The sequence below is a fragment of the Haliotis cracherodii genome, unplaced genomic scaffold (genome assembly GCF_022045235.1).
Source record: "Haliotis cracherodii isolate W230 unplaced genomic scaffold, xgHalCrac1.p SCAF_2, whole genome shotgun sequence".
Lineage (NCBI taxonomy): Eukaryota > Metazoa > Mollusca > Gastropoda > Lepetellida > Haliotidae > Haliotis > Haliotis cracherodii.
In genome coordinates this window covers 69,888,206-69,908,455 of record NW_027266275.1, presented here as the reverse complement: position 1 = coordinate 69,908,455, position 20,250 = coordinate 69,888,206, and the positions used below count along the sequence as shown (strand labels likewise).

The window sequence follows — 20,250 nt, the reverse complement described above, 5'->3', positions numbered from 1 at the left end:
TGACTCAGTTAAAATAAACGAGACATAGCACTTTTGTGCATTATTCATGTGATGCTTGAACTCAATCAGTAAACAAGGAGCTCTGAAGACATACAGTATGTAAGCTAAAAAGGCTACATTGGGCAACAACACGCAGTATTCTATTAGGGTTTTTTTAACGAGTAATTGTGTGCAAGCAACTCCTAATTGACTGGGTGAGCCCTGGGACATGATATACAAGTGTCTGAACATTGTATGAAGCTGTCAGCAATAATCCACAACCACGAAGACTAGGCAGATCAGAGGTTGACAGATTCACACCTTCGGGTATGATGACACACCCTCGGGTATGATGGATGACACGCCCCTTGGGTATGATGGATGACACGCCCTCGGGTATGATGGATGCCACATCCTCGGGTACAATGACACGCCCTCGGGTTTGATGGATGACACGCCCTCGGTTACAATGACACGCCCTCGGGTATGATGGATGACACGCCCTCGGGTATGATGGATGACATGCCCTCGGGTACAATGACATGTCCTCAGGTATGACACGCCCTCGGATACGATGCCACGCCCTCGGGTATGATGGATGATACGTCCTCTGTTATGATGGATGACGTGTCCTCAGGTATGACACGCCCTCGGATACGATGCCACGCCCTCGGGTATGATGGATGCCACGCCCTCGGGTATGATGGATGACATGCCCTTGGGTACAATGATATGTCCTCAGGTATGACACGCCCTCGGATACGATGCCACGCCCTCAGGTGTGATGGATGACACGCCCTCGGGTACAATGACACGCCCTCAGGTATGATGGATGACACGCCCTCTGGTATGATGAATGACATGCCCTCGGGTATGATGCATGATATGCCCTCGGGTACAATGACATGTCCGCAGGTATGAGACGCACTCTGATACGATGCCACGCCCTCGGGTATGATGGATGACATGCCCCTCGGGTATGATGGATGACACGCCCTTGGGTACAATGACACGCCCTCAGGTATGATGGATGACACGCCCTCGAGTATGATGGATGACACGCCCTCTGGTATGATGAATGACACGCCCTCGGGTACAATGACATGTCCTCAGGTATGACACGCCTTCGGATACGATGCCACGCCCTCGGGTATGATGGATGCCACGCCTCGGGTATGATGGATGAAACGCCCTTGGATATTATGACACGCCCTAAGGTATGATGATAGGCCCTTGGGTATGATGGCGCCCTCAGGTATGATCGATGACATGCACTTGGGTATGATGACGCACCCTTGGGTATGATGACACACCATTGGGTATGATGACACGCCCTCAGGTATGATGACACGCCCTCAGGTATGATGGATGACATGCACTTGGGTATGATGATGACCCTTGGGTATGATGACATGCCCTTGGGTATGATGACACGCCCTTAGGTATGATGATAGGCCCTTTGGAATGATGACGCCCGCAGGTATGATGGATGACACGCCCTTGGGTATGATGACGTGCCCTTGGGTATGATGATGACCCTTGGGTATGATGACACGCCCTTGGGTATGATGACGTGCCCTTGGGTATGATGATGACCCTTGCGTATGATGACACACCCTTTGGTATGATGACACGCCCTTGGGTATGATGACACGCCCTTGGGTATGATGATAGGCCCTTGGGTATTATGACGCCCTTAGGTATGATGGATGACGCGCCCTTTGGTACGATGACGTGCCCTTGGGTATGATGACGCACCCTCGGGTATGATGTCATGCACACAGTCACATGGCATCACCCACTGTTAGTCAGTTCTATGGGGCGTGATACTGGGGATTATTCTGCCCTGAAATCCCATGGGATGTCACAGAAAGTGCTAAACTGTATAATACATATTTGTTGTTTAATGCTGCACTAACCAGAATTATACGATGACATTCATCTAACCAAGTCAGCACGCCTGACCTGCCGATCCTGTTGGTTGCCTGAGTCTTACGTCAAGCACATATATTATATGAGCATCACTGAAGGGAAGTGCACAAACTAGAGTTGTCTGTTTGCTTACCTCAAATGACTGGAACTTAAGAGCGACAGAGTAGGTTTCAGGGACTGTGATCTTCCATACACACTCCTTATTTGGCCGATAGTCATCAGGGTAGTTTGGACTTGTCAAGTGAGCCTCAAATTCTCGGACAATCTCTCCACCACAAATAGCTGAAGACAGAAAACTTGACCAGTGAATAATAATATGGATGGCCATTAGTTTTAATATCTATACAAAACATAGCTCTGACACAATATGCAGGGGGTTACTGGTTGTTATAATGGTGTCTTATGGTTGTTTGTTTGTTTGTGCTGCAATATACCAGCTATATGGCATGGCCTGCAAAATAATCAAATCTGGATATCTTTAGAACAGATGTTTGATGCTGCTGCTGCTGCTGCTGCTGCTGCTGATGATGATACACAACATTCTGAGATGTGGAAAGCATCTGCACCTACCTTCATACTCAGCCAGGAAACCCTTGCCCTCTTTCTTGCTGCTCTTGTACTCAATCCACATTCTGGTGTCCGTGGAAACCAGCGTATCTGGCACTAAGTCACCACAGAACCGACCTACAACACACAAACACGGGTCACTCAACATCATTCCTCGGATGATATTCAAACTGGTATATACAAATCTTCAATTTACCTACAACTTTGATTGCAATGGGTACATGTTTGGAAAGGGCCCCTTCAGTGAGACTTACTGTCTGATATTATTGAACCAAATTTCATGGGAATTATTTGAATGATGAACACTGATTAAATTGAAGTATGCATGCAACATTTATCTGATATTTCTATTCCGATAAGAATACAATGAATGTTCTGAAAGTCCAGGTAAGATTCTCTTCACTCATCCACTGTTTTGATTCACACAAGCAGCGGGTGTTCAATAAGTATGCCCGACCTGCCTGACCCGTGAAAGTAAGACATCGGGTAAATGGGAAAATCTACTCTAGTTGCCCTCGGACAAGTCTGAAATCCGTGGTATTGACATTGAAACTTAGAAAATGCATCGTGTGTTTGTCAACTGCAAATGGAGAACCTGACTTGTCATTTTCCTTTTCTGCACATTACCCATAAGCTCTTGCTTCAGTTGATAAAATTGTGTTCTTTATTTCTCTGATTTATCAGGGCAAGTTGAAAATCATACTGGGCAAGTAGGAAATTATGGCATTTCAACACCCTGCAATAAGCATAAGGCATTACACATACTTTTTATTAACTACATGGTACGGTGGTCACCAAGCTGGGACCACCATTTTAATGCTTATGACTCCAAAATGTATTACCAAGTGATCACAGGACATGTGGACCAAGGTACTTGGGTACAGACACATGCATTCTTGTATGTTTATGTATTTACCACAATGACATATTTACCTGTTTGGTAATGGTCAGAATAGTTTCAGAAATTTCTACTTTGACAAAAATAAACATGTTTCAGTTTTTTAAAGTTATCTTTCCTTGCCTGAACACTGCCACCATGGCTGCTGACATGTCTTAGTTTCATTATGAGGTAATCTGATGAGAACCATCCTGTTTTTTGATGACCTATGCTAAGTTAAAAGGATGATGCTACAACTCACCAAGTAGTGAAGACTTGACATAGTATCCGTCCCGCACTTCCAGATAATCCTTCTCACAGTTGTAGGACTTGGGGATGTCCAGCTTGGTGATGTTGAGGACAATCTTCTCTCCGTGGGTAGCCGAGATCCTCCACTGGCATAGGTTACTCTTGGATGTGACAGGGTTATGGGCAAACTTGCCGCTTGATTCTTGTAACGTGCGACCACACTCTGATGGACAGAGGACAACATGGGTTGTGAAAACTATACTACTCAGCTGATTTTTTCATTTGACTATAGCTAATCTGTCATGGGATCGGTTTTCTTTTACTTCTTTTGAACAGTACCTACCCCCCTATTACTTGACTCTAACCGGGTACCCTCTGTTGGTCTCAAGAGATTGGTACAAAATGTCCGATTGGGAAACGTTTGACCGTACTACTGTCAAAATATATTTAGATACATGTATAAACCAATCTGGTCATGCATACACTGAAGTTGACTGAAGTTTTATCTTAATTCAAACATATAAAGTCAGAATGAATGTGTGATTATAGTCAGAAAGAAATGTGAATATTTGTCACTTATAGTTTAACCTTAGAGTTTTTTTTCCATTTAAAAATTTATAATCATGTGACTAACCACGGGTCTGGGTAGTCCTGTGGGTACCCACCAATTCAGTACCCTCCCGACCTGAGTACCGGAGTTACCCGTCCCAGCCCTAAATTACACTAATTCAATACTCTGAGGTTGATTTTGGGGGAAACTTTGGACAGTTTGGACAAACATCATGATAAACTGTGAGTTTTGTATATCAGAATGATGAGGTTGTGTGTGGATGTCGGGACTGGGTGTGGATGTGTATTTATGAGCAGTAGTTCCATTTTAAATACTAAATTATTATGAACCAGATTCATAGAAACAAGATCACACCCCAACAATTAAAAACCTGTTCATCAGTTGTTCTTTCCAAAGTGAGGGTATGCCAACAAACCTTTTCTGTTTTCTAATGTGACTAAATGGCAACATTAACTGTTTCAGATGTTCTTGAATCTTTTAAGAATGGTTATGGATTTCAGCAGTAGAAACTAACAGGTTTAGTCCACTAGTCCTTATAATGATAACATATAGCAAAACCCTTAAAAATGGCAAATATCAACTAGTCCTTATGATACCTTAACTATTGGGCAGTTTAGCAAGGACTATAGGACTAGTGCCAATTTCTAACCCTGGATTTGTTTTAAGGAATTAACTAACAATTAATTTGCTGCAGATCAAATAGCCAGTTGATGCATTCAATGTGAAATTAAGGTAATAAAAGTATCTTGTCCCTATCATCAAATTCTCCTGTTATGCCTGTCTTACCACACTCTGATAAAGAAGTAAGTCTCAAGAACAAATGTTTCTGAGGTCTCTAACGTTTTGTTAGTTAGTTTTCAACAGTTTTGGCTATTCAATATAGGTGGTTGACATTTTTTACATTAAATTTTCGACTTTCAGATTAGTACTGCTGAATGAAAATCAAACTCGAAGGTCACACTATAATGTAAGTATGATGACAAAATTATACCGAAAGATAACTGATTCTTATTTTGTTGGAATAATTATTTTTATTATTCACCATTTCATACAAACAGCAGTGATAAAATTTCTAGGGTTTTTCATTTCACCTAAATGTAAAGCAGAGTACACTTTCAATTTAGTTTTTACTGTCAGTCTGTCTCGTAAACCAACTAAATATAAGGCCTAAAGTAACGTGCAACCCACAAAACTTCAGGTCCTATAGCTATGTTTAGGGTTAAACTAGCAACTCATTTCAAATTTCCATGCATACTTTACAAGGAGCAAAGAGCAATGTATGTCTGACATACATATCCTGCTGTTTGACTTGAATAAACTTGTAAATTAAACATCACTTAAAATACAAACATCATAAACAGTTGAATATGGTTAAAAAACCAGTGGGAGGAGTGTCTTATTTAAACAGCCCTGATCTACTGCCTGACTGCTTGTGATGTGATAACACGAATGCGTGCTGCCCAAACAGCAGAAACAGTGTTCATGCATCCCAGGTGGTGCTTCGTCAATAGCAAGCTGCACATGCATTTATCAATGTCATTTTAACCACAGGACAAAAAAATACACCAATACATGATTCAGCTATTTAAATTTTACAAAAAACTATTAGAATCAGACAGAGACCCCTTCCCGTATGCTAAGACCTTGTGAATGAAATCAAAAATGCATCATAAGCATAACAGAATATTTACCTACACTAAATGAATAGTTGTAAAAAAAATATTAAGGCTATATCAACATTTGAAGAAGAAATCTTTAAGTGCAGCTGTTTTAATGATTATTCGGGTTTATTTACATTACCTTTATGAATGAAATAGGGTTCTTAAACCAGGAGTGCTACTTCAAGTTCACTTACAAATAGTCAATTACACGTTTTTCAGTCAGTGGAAAAAAACACCATTATTTGGGGCTTATTACTCACGTTTGCAAAATGGTTTGTGAACCTTGTATTGTATTGCTAGGGTTCAGTATCTGCACTCTAACACCTGTCTACAACAATGGTGCTATTCATACCTGTATATAATCATATGCAGGGAACATGGACGTACATTTCAAGTTGTCTATTCCCTTTCATCTGTCTTAACCATTAGCATTGTGTTTTTTAGCTGAATATGTGTTTATGTATTGTGGAATATTACTTCAGATGCAATCTCTCTATTCATCCTGAACGTGTTGTTGTAGAGGTACATACAGAGCCAGTATTGCTGAAAGGCCAATTGATCTTGCTTTATTGACAAGTCCACACTGAATTATACTGAAATCTACTTCAAAACATTGCTTCAGTTGTATTTTTTGTCATTTTTTAAAAACCTTTTTATTTTAATATCTGTGTACATAATACATTTCATCATATTTAAAAGGTGACATAAAATTGCAGTGATTGGCAGCAAGCTAAATAATATTAGTGAGTGAGTGAGTTTGTTTTACGCCGCTTTTAGCAATATTCCAGCAATATCACGGCGGGGGACACCAGAAATGGGCTTCACACATTGTACCCATGTCGGGAATCGAACCTGGGTCTTCAGTGTGACGAGCTAACGCTTTAACCACTAGGCTACCCGACTGCCCCCTAAATAATATTAAGAATAATAATTAGGTTTCACCTTTTTTTGTTTGACAGCATTAGCAACGATCCACGCTATCAGTACATGATCTCCACATTAAGTAAAACATGTACATATGCAATTCAGTCTTCTTGAAATAAGACATAATAATTTGTGTTAGTATACGTACTGGGACATCTGTAGAGTTTGTTTGCTTGTCTGATGTCCCCAGGACTGAGTCGTACCCTCTGTCCAATCTCTGGCCGCACCAGCACTCCCGGCTTTCTGCTTGGCAATATCGTGTCCAGGTACGTGTTACGGGCAAATGTGTTGCGGGCATAGTGCATGATGCTGCCGTAGTCGTACTCCTCGCCGAGAGAGTTCACTTCGCTCGGTGTCAGCTTGTTGAAGTTGTATTCCTGGCCTGTAACATGACATACTTACACCATTGTAACTCCAAACACTTTAATGACACCACATAGATGTCCCCTGGGCTGTTGAGGTTTACACAGGGTTGTACGATTACAGTAATATTACAATGCTTGGTTAACTTTGTAAATGTTGCTGTTGGTTTGATGTGACTGCATCTTTCTGGCTATCAGCCTTGTATTTTGTTCTGGAAATTTATTTTATTTCAAATCAAAACACATCAACATGCCAAAATATATCTATTTCATATCTCAGCTTTGTATAGTAAATGGGTACACTGTTTTTATTTGTTTTTCATCAATAATCTAGCTATATGATGGTGGAATGTAAATAATTTAGTCTGGAATATATAATCCAGCAATTGACATCATGAGCATCGATCGACGCAATTTTTTTAACATAACTGGTGTTGAATGGTACCACCAATGCATTATTTGAAGCACATCATATCACACCATGGTGGTGTTGAAACTCAGACAACATACCTGGCATGATATGATTATAGTTGATCTGTACGTGATTGTCACGATCAGGACGTGTGTGTTCATGCCAGAACCCGATCACATGACCCAGCTCATGAACGACAATACCAAACTTGTCACAGTTCTTGCCAATGGATATAGCTTGAGGGCCGTTGCCACGTTTTCCTACGAAGGAACAACATCTGAAACATAGATAACAACCATCAGCATCTGCTTCGTAATAATCATCAAAATACCCACCACAGATGAAACACCAATATCACTCCTTCCCCTCAACATGATCCCTTCCTTGTCATCATCATAATGATCACCATCCTCCTAACCATCATGAACCATAATTATCCTTATCATCATCACCACCACCATCATCATCATCATCATCATCATCATCATCACCACCACCACCACCACCACCACCACCACCACAGCCACCACCACCACCATCATCATCATCATCATCATCATCATCACCAACATCACCATCACCAACATCACCACCATCATCATCATCATCATCATCACCACCACCACCACCACCACCACCACCACCACCACCACCATCATCATCATCATCATCATCATCACCACCACCACCACCACCACCACCACCACCACCACCATCATCACCACCACCACCACCATCACCACCACCACCACCATCATCACCACCACCACCACCACCATCACCACCACCACCACCATCATCACCACCACCACCATCACCACCACCACCACCACCACCATCACCACCACCACCACCACCACCACCACCACCATCACCAAAATCACCACCACAACCACCACCACCACCACCACCATCACCACCACCACCACCACAACTACCATCATCACCACCACTACCATCATCACCAACATCACCACCACCACCACCATCATCACCACTACCATCACCACCAACATTACCACTATCATCATCATCATCATCACCACCACCACCACCATCACCATCACCATCTTCATAACCACCATCCTCATCACAATCCTCAACCTCCTTCTCATCATCACCATCCTCCAAACCATCATCATCTCCATTAAACCATCATTATGTTATTTTTCTGTCACCATCAGTACAACAGCACACTTCTCCTTATCATAATCATTTTCATCACCAGAGAAGGGACATCCTCACCATTGCATTCTAAGTGAATTATTTAATGGCTCCTTTGTAATCTCTGCTGACAAGGGTATAGTAGGGAATCCACCAGACCATAAAGTATTGACAAACCTGACAAGAAAATAGACACTATAGTACTTTGCAGTGGAATGTAATAATGTACATTTCTTAACCTTGAAAGGTCATGGAAAAGGTCATAACATTCCACAGCCCCTTTGGCCAGTCCATCAAGAAACCTATACAGCCATAACAAATGTATTATGCATGGATCCTGTCCTTCTCTGTATCAAGGAGCCATTCGAGAACAGCTTATAATGACAAACATGATATTAGTTCAGTGAGTATGGTTGTATATGTCTCTCAGTTATATTGTAGTCATATCCAGTGGTAGAAACTAACATTTTTGGTCCACTAATGATAAACCCCTTAAAAATGGCCAATTGCTACCGGTCCTTATGATACCGAACTTTGGGGCAGTTTGGCAAGGACTACAGGACTAGTGCCAATTTCTAACGCTGATATCATGGCAGGGACACAGGTCTTTGCACAATATTCCATTGACGGGAATCGACTAGTCTGCCTCACTGTTCCTGAACAATATTATTTAACTTTCGCCCAGCCCTCACAGTAATGAAGTTATTCTAGACTTTCCACAGGTTCCGAAACTCCCATCTCAATAGGGCTCCTTTTCAAATTAAATGTAGTTGCTTGTTTCTATCAAAATCATATCTGTTCAGAGACTGAGTGTCAGTCTAGGGATCAACCAATGTCTACAGTTTGACAATTAGCTTAACCACTACCCTCCATACTTCTTTGGAAGTTTATAATAGACCACAAATTTCAAAATAATTCCTTTGAAACCTTATATAACAAAATGATTTAACCCTACCAAAATATCATAAACCACACAGAAGACATTATGTGCATGCATGTATGCCTTTCACAAAACATCAAAGCTGTTGTAGAGGAACCTTATGCTGGAGCAGCCCTCCTTTCCTTCCAAGTCATGCTTTTCTATCTAGGAACAACTACCCTAGAGAACCAATGCTGGCATAATTGGCAGTAAATTCAATGAGACAATAAACAAGCTCATTATGTGAGCCAGAAAGAGTATACAAATCTCTGCCTCCCAGCAATGACCCTTGCTAATTTGTCTGTTATAGTTTACAGGCCAAGCCAACTGGCTCAGCCTCAAGACAGACTAATTGACTGCATATGTGGTCATCGATGATAGGGGCCTTGAGAGGGGGGAGGGGTATGGGGGGAGATGTGAGGAGAAGGGGGGTGTGAAGAGATGGGGAAGGAGGGGCTTCAAGGCGATTAATTTCTTTCTGCCAATTTGTTGTGGCGGGAACAAAATACATCCTACCTTTCCTTCCCTCCGTGTCTGCTACTAGAAGTGTTTGTCATATCACCAAATTTCCATTAAGTGAGAAATAAACAAGGAACACTTATTCAATTTGGTAAATACTAAACAGGGAACCGTTCATCAATGAGGGCTTTTGACCATTCCCCCTTAACCATTAACTATACACTATTGTACTGTAGATACAACGTAGAAGGCATTTCACGCCACTTTCAACCACAGTATTTCAGATGCATCAGGCATGCAAGCATGATGGAAGCCCAGCATGACACCAGTCACAGACGTATGCCTCTTTGGTGGAACCATCGAGAAGCCAAGGATCATAAGCAGGGCAAGTCCTGAATTCAAACCCACAATAAACAGATGACTAAAACTAAGAACTCTGAACAGTGAATTTTAATGACCGCAGAGCCACCCATGCCCCCAAGTCAAGAGGTTCCTCCAGAGTTGAGTTGAGTTGAGTTGAGTTGAGTTGAGGTGAGGTGAGGTGAGGTGAGGTGAAATGGGGTTCAAGATTATTGCACTTATATAACAATGTGTGAGCCCATTTTGACATGGCTACCCGACTCACATAGATTAATACTGACTCTGAGCCAACCAGTCCTTGTTTTATCCCCTTAAAGACGAGGGCCAGGCAGGTTAAGAATGAATACCATCTTTTGGTATGACATGGCCGGGACTGAACCACCAACATACTGCTCTCCGGATAGATGCTTTACCCACTAGAATATGGTGTAAGTATGCTGAAGGTTGAGGGAGGTGTGCACTTACCCACAAGAGCGTTCTGTGAACTTAATGTAGTCCTGATCCTCCGCCCTTTTCTCTATGAAGGTGATGCATGTGTAGTTCTCCCAGTGTCGCATGGCCAGTTTGAACAACGCCTTGTTGGCACCTACACAAGGAACATAACATTAGTTTACAGGGATCTATGATTTTCACCTACCGTAAGTGCCAAGGAAGGCATATGGGAAAAATATGCGAGGTAATTTTAAAAATGGTAACACAACCAAAAATCTTGTTTTCACAGGTTTCATATCATTGCAATCAAAGCAATAATGTTAAACGCTTTATAATTAATTGGCCCTGATGTCAAGTGAACCTAAGTCGCCTTTGCAAACCTTAACGTATCTGGTATTACAGATTATAATCACAGTTGGGACATTTATAACTCAAATTTTGGGAATTTTTAGGACAAATGATAACAGTAGAATTATTTGATACATGAACACATATTTTGGTCAAACAAATATTGATGAGGCTTTCCTAAAAACTTAAATGCTGTTTTTAATTGAAAATATGCCTATCATAATTAATAATTGTTATAATATTAATTTCTAGAAATATTTTAGCCACTTAATCTCAAGTCAACCCGATAACTGTTCTTTCATTTATTATTTTATTTCCAGCAGTCCAACAGTTAATCCACCTTAACTGATCACACAGTAATACATTTAAACAAAATATATCTCAATATTATAGATATCTGACATTGGATGGCCTTCTCTTGTACATTGGTACATTGATAACATACATGATTAGTGGGCCCTGTGATCTTAGAGTCAATGCATAAACAAAATGACAATAAAATGTACATATATTTGTTGAATTTTCAAAACTTCTACACAGGAAAAATTCCTTAAAAAACATGCAGAGTGGAAACATCGTGGGAAGGTTGATTCGGAGGCAAATTTATGTGTTCAAACCATTACCTGATGGTAGCCCTACCAATGGATACTTAAGTTTTGAAAGTCTCATTCTTGACATTGTAATAGTTCTGTCAACACATATTTCACCTTAAAAGCCCTGGGGTATGAAGGCTTCTCTACAACTCCCAGTGTCCATATCAGAACACTGAACATACTGTTTGCAATTCGATCTGCATTTTGTGCATGAAATATTCAGGTAATGCTACGTTTTCAGCATATACACCTTGCAAGGACATTTTCATAAGCAGACTTGAAAATTGATATGCTGTAAAATAAGCCTTGTTATTTCTGAGTTGAAAGACTTGAGGGAAATTATGCAAAAAATGGAAAAAATGTCCTTAGAAATAATTTTGCTTAACGTTATTCACTTTTGTCACTTTTTCTTGCATACTGAAATTTTGTTGATAAAATGCATGTTAACACTGTTTGCTTTTTTCAGTGCCTGAGAATTCCTGAATTTGACACAACTAGCCCATTGTGCTTCCAACTTGTGAGCAGATGACAAAACATATTACTTCAATTCTTTATCTAAAAGCTCCATACATCAAAAATTACAAGACACTAATTATTTCCAAAGAAGCAACAAATTCTGACACTGTGGGAGCTTTAAATCAGATTTTTCTATAATGTAAAACAAACTTGCAAAGTTATTTCGGCACTTAACCATGTCTATCATTCCTTTAAAAACGTCCCCTTTTTGCAGAGAGCTATCCTATTTACTGAAACGTAATTCCTTTTAAACCTGAACAGTTTACATTTTGTCAGGCAATTTAAGGTTCAGCTTTTTCATGACAATTTCGTTGCCAAATATCACACAACCTGCTGCATCCCACTGGAGCTTGCAGAGTGCTGGCAGATTTATCTCCGAGATTCTCCCACAAAACTCAATCTTGTAAAAGAGTTTCAACTCTGACTTCTGTGTCTGTCAAGTTAGCGAGATAGGCATATAAAATATGTAATATTTGCCAAACAGTGCTCTGCCTCACAGGAAACTGTAGCTCAAGGTTTCAGATCTTGAAGGCAATTGGAAACTGACACCAATTCTGATAATATATTTCATGTGGATTATATTTGGCATTAAAGAAACTGCAACAGCAAGCACAACATGGTTCATGCTTTGACATATGATAAATCTGTATGATGTGGTGAAGTAGGAATTGTGTTTGTGTTTTTCAAATGCTGTTGCGGGCTATGTAGTTCACGTGTTTGTGTGTACGTCAGCACTGTTTGACATACTGACTGATCCAATATCAACTTACCATATTAAACAAGCTTGACAGCAATACAGAGGATCGATGTTAGATAAAAATTCATTTTTTTAATGATGACAAAAACATAAGAAGTTTTATGAAATTGATCCTTATTCAAACAAGTTGATAAATGTTTTATGGCAAACTAACTTTTTCTGATACAGCAAACTTTAAAATCAATGTTTTCTTGTCAAAGTTACACAAATTGTGGCCTGAATAGCTATGCTCAATGATTAAAATGTCCCCAACCCTCCAAAAGAACCCTATCACTGATACAATTGTTTTACGAACATATACATGTGATTCATTAACACATGCTCCAGATGTAATCAGGGGTTAAAAAGAGGACGTCTGACGTCCTGGCGCATCAAAATTAGACATGGACTCATTAAAATTATAGGTTAAAAGTCTGATGACTTATTTTAAAGACTTATGTGTTTCCATGGCCAAGCTTACACCATCAAAAATTGCAGACAATCTTGCTTCTTATATTCATTGTTCACAACATTAGCACCGAGTGGTTCCTATATTTAACAAACCAACAACGTGGCTTGTCCTTTCGCTTAACCATGCAACCATGTTGCCACAACATCCTATGAGAATGAAGAACTGATGTCGCTCACTGATAGCCAATCGCTAGTGAGGTTATATAAAAAGTGTTAATGTAAAGTGGGAAGATTACGTATCATAAATAGAATCAAAATATGTTATTCTATATAAAAAATCAAAATATGTGTAGCTTATTTAACATTATACTTAAAACAACTAGCTGTGTGATTGGTGATCATGATAATTGTGTTTTGGTGAAGAATAATTAATAACAGTGTGTCATTTGTCATGTTTGTCCACGTGAAATAGTTTTTGTATTATCCATGTGCAGATTCGCATTTCTGGATGTCAAAATGAGTTTGTTTAATTTTGAGATTACTAGTGATTCGGTACTTTTACTTTAAAATTTTATTTTTGACTTGATACCTTTGGAACTGGACTTGCTTGAAATCAGTTTTGACTCCTGACAAAATATAGTAGTAAGTCCTGACTCACTAGGGATTGGAGATTCTTTTAACCCCTGATAATCGGAATCTTTCAATGGACTTATGACCATGGAAATGCTTTTTTTTCTTTTATTTATTCATCTTTTTCATTGCTATCATTTTTAAAATAATTTACTCACCAGTAAAATTGGACTCAATTTCATAGGGTATGACTCCATAGTCCCACAGTCGGTTGGGCTTTGCCGTTGCTGCTCGCCGAAACCTCCTCCTTGAGGACTGCTTGGGCTTAGAGGACTTTTTATCCAAGTCATCTTCTTCAAACATAGATTCTCGGTCAATTTTCAAAACTCTGGAAGGATTCTTTTTCCTTGCTTCTTGTCTCAATTTCTTTGTGATTCCTCTTTGACGCTTCAGCTCGGACCTCAGCTTCCTCCATTTCTCTCGTAATTTTTTTATTTCTTCCTTCATTGTATGTCGATCTTTCCGACATATTTTTTTACTCCTGAAATCATAATGTTGTCAGTTAGTTTCATTTGCTCAGGATTTAATAGAAAAAAAAGAGACCTGATGTTCCAAATGAATCCATATTTTTAAACTACATCAAGAATGTCCAGGTTTAGCTCCTGCACCATGACTCTGGAATGTATGTTTTTAATGAAAACAAAACCAATATAGATTTATATTAAAACAAGTCTAGCCAGCTCTATTCCACAAATCAGCATCAGGAAGTTTGTTTTCTAATTTTGGAAGAAAGAAATGTGTTGTGTAATAAAAGATATCATTGACTATATATGTCTACACTTTACATAGACTTCACTCCTCCCAACAAAGACCCTGGTCAAGTTCCTCACATGGGTAGGATGTTGGTTGAAAAAGCTGCTTAAGCAAAATTTTTGCTATACAGCTTAACTTTTGAAATGGATAATCAGACATGTCATTCTATCTAAATATACACTTGACATATGAGAATCAAGTTCTGTGAAATCATGAAAAGAAAAAAATATCCCTATCAAAATTGGAGTAGCATATATCATGGTGTGTCAGCTCGGTGTGGAAGGACTCGGCTCGTGCATGTTTCCTACCTTGGTGAAAGCTACCAGCAAGGGTTTGGTGCTGACAAACGTAGAACCCGAATCAGGGTAAATCTGGGATGTGAACCCATGATCACGTTTCTGGCACACCTACAGGTTGCATCTCTGCACAGTGAATTGTGGCACCTGAGACAACTGGAGCACCAATGACCCCATGTTGGAAGCCCAATACTCCCTGCCATTATGTGGCAAAGGCGCCAACAACAATACCCACTTATCTAAAGTATGGTTTTGTACAGATCTCCTTTCTCAATCCTATGATCTCTGTTTTGATGGCTGGGACATAATCATGTTTACAAACAAAACAGAACTGAAAAAAACCCTAATCAAATGAGCAACACATACGTAAACAAGAACCAGAAACGTTCACAAAATCTACTCATTATTCAACAGTACATGTCAGAACCTTTTTGTCCAGAGTAAAAAGAACTTTTAAAAACTTACAACCAAATGGAATTTTCAAAAGCGCGACAGCACATGTCTGCACAGACAGGTGGTAACAATTAAAGAGTCACTCAGCACTTAACAGGCACCGATTCTATCTGAAAACAATCAACTGCATACATGCAATGACATAGTTTCACTGCAGTGTTTCTTGGCGCCAACGGCCTCTACCATTCTGTCTGTCTGAATTTGTCATGCAGGAGTTGGCCCACATAGTGCATTGTGCACTCCTAAACAATATGCTGAGGTTAGACCTATAAAAGTCCATGAATCAGCTGTTTGTCAACATATGGGCTCAATGTTATTGTTTTGTTGATACTGTGAAAGTTTATTGCAGAGTAAATTTTCCACAGGTTCTGTTATTGAACACTAGCCACCGAAACAGTCTTAGAAAAAGCAATCATGATTTTTCACAAGTGCAAACTATCCAGAGAGTATCATAGATGTATGCATGTCCTTGTGTGAGAGTGTGTATTTTTTTCACTTTTATCAATATTCCAGCAAAATCACAGCAGTAACACAGTAACAGACACAAGAATAGGCTCCATCACTTGTGATATTTCAATTTTTGCCAAGAAAGGCAAACCCTTTAGTCACAACTCCACCAATCATACTAATAAGCCAAAGAATTCAGTGAACAAGGGGTGACCCCAGTCTCAGACAAAAGTCTGTTGCCTTTCATAAATGAAACAACTTTTCTTCATCAAAATTTCAAAGCTCAACCTCCCAACTGAGATTGTATCACACAGGAGCATTAATCAGTGCATCTTGCCTGTCAAAAAAAGTAATTAGGAAGGTATCAACCCCTGATATGCGCTCCCAGACAATTCCCTGACAGGCCAGGCCCCCCAGTGCAGACAGCCATGTGCTGACCATCTTCCCCTGCCCACATGTCCCCACAGAGGTACACACCTCCTCCACCCCTGCCCACAGTGGCACCCAGGGTCCTTCTACAAGATAACCTGCTAGAGATGCTGTAGCACCTGTCTGGGTGTGCTAGCCTGGGTGGGTGTTCAATACAGACTTCTTGATACCATGCTATCTAAATTCTAGGGTTCAGGTAAAGTGAAGACTGCATATGTATATTTTATCAAAGTTCAAAGATGGTGTGCTTCCATCTGCTACATATGTTTTTTCAGATCAGTTAACTTTGGGATGGGAAGCTCGAACTTAACGAATGTTTGCTGCACATGTTTATTTGAATTACTTTTTTACACTAAGTTCTTTCAAAGTGATTGGGGTTGGTTGATTAGTTGATGATGAAGCGTACTTCTGTTGAAAATCAGAACACTTTTTAGTGTGATGACAGACATATTACAGGAATTATAGCAATAATGTATTAGAGGTAGAGCATTTTCAAGAATTGTTCAAGTATACCATTACCAGTACATGATGCCTAACAACAGGCAACCTGACCTAACTCTTGTACTGGACCCAAGTCAAGAGATCTGTGCAATGAAGATCACGAAGACATCAGCTTAGATATAACATAAAAGCTCTTTCAATTTCATACCTATATAACGGAACCTGCAGTGACCCATTCAAAATACTTGGAAATGATCCTACTATATTAAAGACTAGACAGAACCCAGTTGTTCAGTTTATTTTGTCGATTAGATCCTAATTATTGGTTGGATGGGCACTATATATAAAACGTCAACGCCAGAGAATAACCAGGCTCCATTACCTGCCAAAAGAGATTCCATTGTGCCTAAAAGGCAAAACGGTGATGAAAATTATATGCATGGACCACTGTATTCTAAACTTATTAGTGAGTGAGTGAGTATGGTTTTATGCTGCTTTTAGCAATATTCAAGCAATATCACGGCGAGGGACACCAGAAATGGGCTTTACACATTGTACCCATGTCGGGAATCGAACCCGGGTCTTCGGCGTGATGAGCGAAAGCTTTAACCACTAGGCTACCCGACCGCCCCTCTAAACTTATTGAGGGCAGGTGTATTGAAACATTAGAAAAATGAAAGATCAATTTACATTTGCCCTGGGTGAATGTTTGAACCGTTGAGTGAGTGAGTGAGTGAGTATGGTTTTACGCCGCTTTTAGCAATATTCCAGCAATATCACGGAGGGGGACACCAGAAAAGGGCTTCACACATTGTACCCATGTCGGGAATCGAACCCGGGTCTTCGGCATGACGAGCCAACGCTTTAACCACTAGGCTACCCGACCGCCCCCTTGAACCGTTGAAGACTGGTGCCATCTAAACTATTCAGTTTGTTGCATCTGGTTCAGGTAGCACCCTTCCCACACATGCTCAGCATTACCGGGCTGATTCTCACAGGTGGAGGTTAATATCACCTCTATATACTCCTTTAAACAGTTCCCAATGTTGTAATCGGTCCCTTTGGAAGCCTCCATGTCTGGGGTAGACTAACCCAGAGAGTGTTTACCATGCCCACATTCCCCCACCTGCTGCCAGCAACACAGCAGTGAGTGTGTTCTGCTGAGGGGGCTAGGTGGCCTGATGTAGCATGAAGAACAATGACACAAGTACCCTTCTGACACTGCATCGTCCCTGACTCCCCTTCTGACACTGCATCATCCGCGACCACCCTTCTGACACTGCATCATCTGTGACGTCAACAACAGCCTAGTCTGGTTCCCAATGAAGAATACTACCTGTCAGTCTGACATGGTCCCCTTTGAACAATACTGCCTGTCAACCTAGACATGGTCCCCTGTGAACAATACTGCCTGTCAACCAAGACCTGGTCCCCTGTAAACAATACTGCCTGTCAACCAAGACCTGGTCCCCTGTAAACAATACTGCCTGTCAACCAAGACCTGGTCCCCTGTAAACAATACTGCCTGTCAACCAAGACCTGGTCCCCTGTAAGCAATACTGCCTGTCAACCAAGACCTGGTCCCCTGTAAACAATACTGCCTGTCAACCAAGACCTGGTCCCCTGTAAACAATACTGCCTGTCAACCTAGACCTGGTCCCCTGTGAACAATACTACCTGTCAACCAAGACCTGGTCCCCTGTAAACAATACTGCCTGTCAACCAAGACCTGGTCCCCTGTAAACAATACTGCCTGTCAACCTAGACCTGGTCCCCTGTGAACAATACTGCCTGTCAACCAAGACCTGGTCCCCTGTAAACAATACTGCCTGTCAACCTAGACATGGTCCCCTGTAAACAATACTGCCTGTCAACCAAGACCTGGTCCCCTGTAAACAATACTGCCTGTCAACCTAGACATGGTCCCCTGTGAACAATACTACCTGTCAACCAAGACCTGGTCCCCTGTAAACAATACTGCCTGTCAACCAAGACCTGGTCCCCTGTAAACAATACTGCCTGTCAACCTAGACCTGGTCCCCTGTGAACAATACTGCCTGTCAACCAAGACCTGGTCCCCTGTAAACAATACTGCCTGTCAACCTAGACATGGTCCCCTGTGAACAATACTGCCTGTCAACCAGGACCTGGTCCCCTGTGAACAATACTGCCTGTCAACCAAGACCTGGTCCCCTGTAAACAATACTACCTGTCAACCCTGACATGGTTCCCTGTGAACAATACTGCCTGTCAACCCAGACATGGTCCCCTGTGTACAATACTGCCTGTCAACCAGACATGGTCCCCTGTGAACAATACTGCCTGTCAACCAGACATGGTCCCCTGTGAACAATACTGACTGTCAACCAGACATGGTCCCCTGTGTACAATACTGCCTGTCGACCAGACATGGTCCCCTGTGAACAATACTGCCAGTCAACCAAGACCTGGTCCCCTGTGAACAAAACTGCCTGTCAACCAGACATGGTCCCCTGTGTACAATACTGCCTGTCGACCAGACATGGTCCCCTGTGAACAATACTGCCAGTCAACCAAGACCTGGTCCCCTGTGAACAAAACTGCCTGTCAACCAGACATGGTCCCCTGTGAACAAAACTGCTAGTCAACACAGACCTGGTCCTCTGTGAACAATACTGCCTGTCAAGTCAGACCTGGTCACCTAAATTGCATATCCATAATCTCCGTACGACAGATATCATTTCATCACTATGTTTTATACTTTATCAACAGTACATGTCATCCCATCTGTGGCACAAGGAAGAAGACCCAGGTGAGACTTCCCAAACAGAAGGCTCTGAATCAGCAAGAGGTATCTCCAAATAAGAGCCATTGCTATGACTTATAAGTATTGTTTTGCTACCAAATTCTAAATTGTTCAATTCCAATCCATTATTCATGTGAGAACCCAAGAAGAGAACCAAAAATGAGAAACTTTTCACCAAAGGAGGGTTGTGTTCAAAAGCTGTTCGAGTGGGGCGCCCCCCACCTTCTAGTTGTCTGGGGGCATGCTGGAAGCGCACCGTGGCCTTGATAGCTGAACATCCACACCAATTTACCGTTTATTTACTTAGACAGAAGGAAAGCACGCTGCTTCCCACTTCATGACAAGGAAAAACATTCAACCCTGAAAACACAGCTACACCGAATTATCATATAAGCTGCTCGCGCTCTGTTTCCTTGCAAGGCCAACTTTTTCAACAAATACGAACTGCTTTAACAATATTGATGAAGACCAACATTGTTTGTTAATAAATAAAAGTTGCATTTTTCTAACAATGGAATTTGGTTGTTTCACCTATTGTGAAAAT

The 20,250-nt window shown here is 41.0% G+C and overlaps 1 protein-coding gene across 1 annotated transcript in view; it reads right to left on the bottom strand.

The window, feature by feature from the left end:
- LOC139468428 (bone morphogenetic protein 1-like) overlaps window positions 1-20,250 on the bottom strand; it is a 70,614-nt gene that overhangs the window by 22,988 nt on the left and 27,376 nt on the right. The window contains exons 3-9 of the mRNA XM_071250388.1: window positions 14,261-14,583; window positions 10,902-11,022; window positions 7,633-7,811; window positions 6,909-7,142; window positions 3,618-3,827; window positions 2,482-2,595; window positions 2,045-2,193 (exon numbers count right to left, since the gene is read on the bottom strand). Of these exons, the coding sequence (XP_071106489.1) occupies window positions 2,045-2,193; window positions 2,482-2,595; window positions 3,618-3,827; window positions 6,909-7,142; window positions 7,633-7,811; window positions 10,902-11,022; window positions 14,261-14,583 (1,330 nt within the window). The remainder of the gene's footprint in view (window positions 1-2,044; window positions 2,194-2,481; window positions 2,596-3,617; window positions 3,828-6,908; window positions 7,143-7,632; window positions 7,812-10,901; window positions 11,023-14,260; window positions 14,584-20,250) is intronic.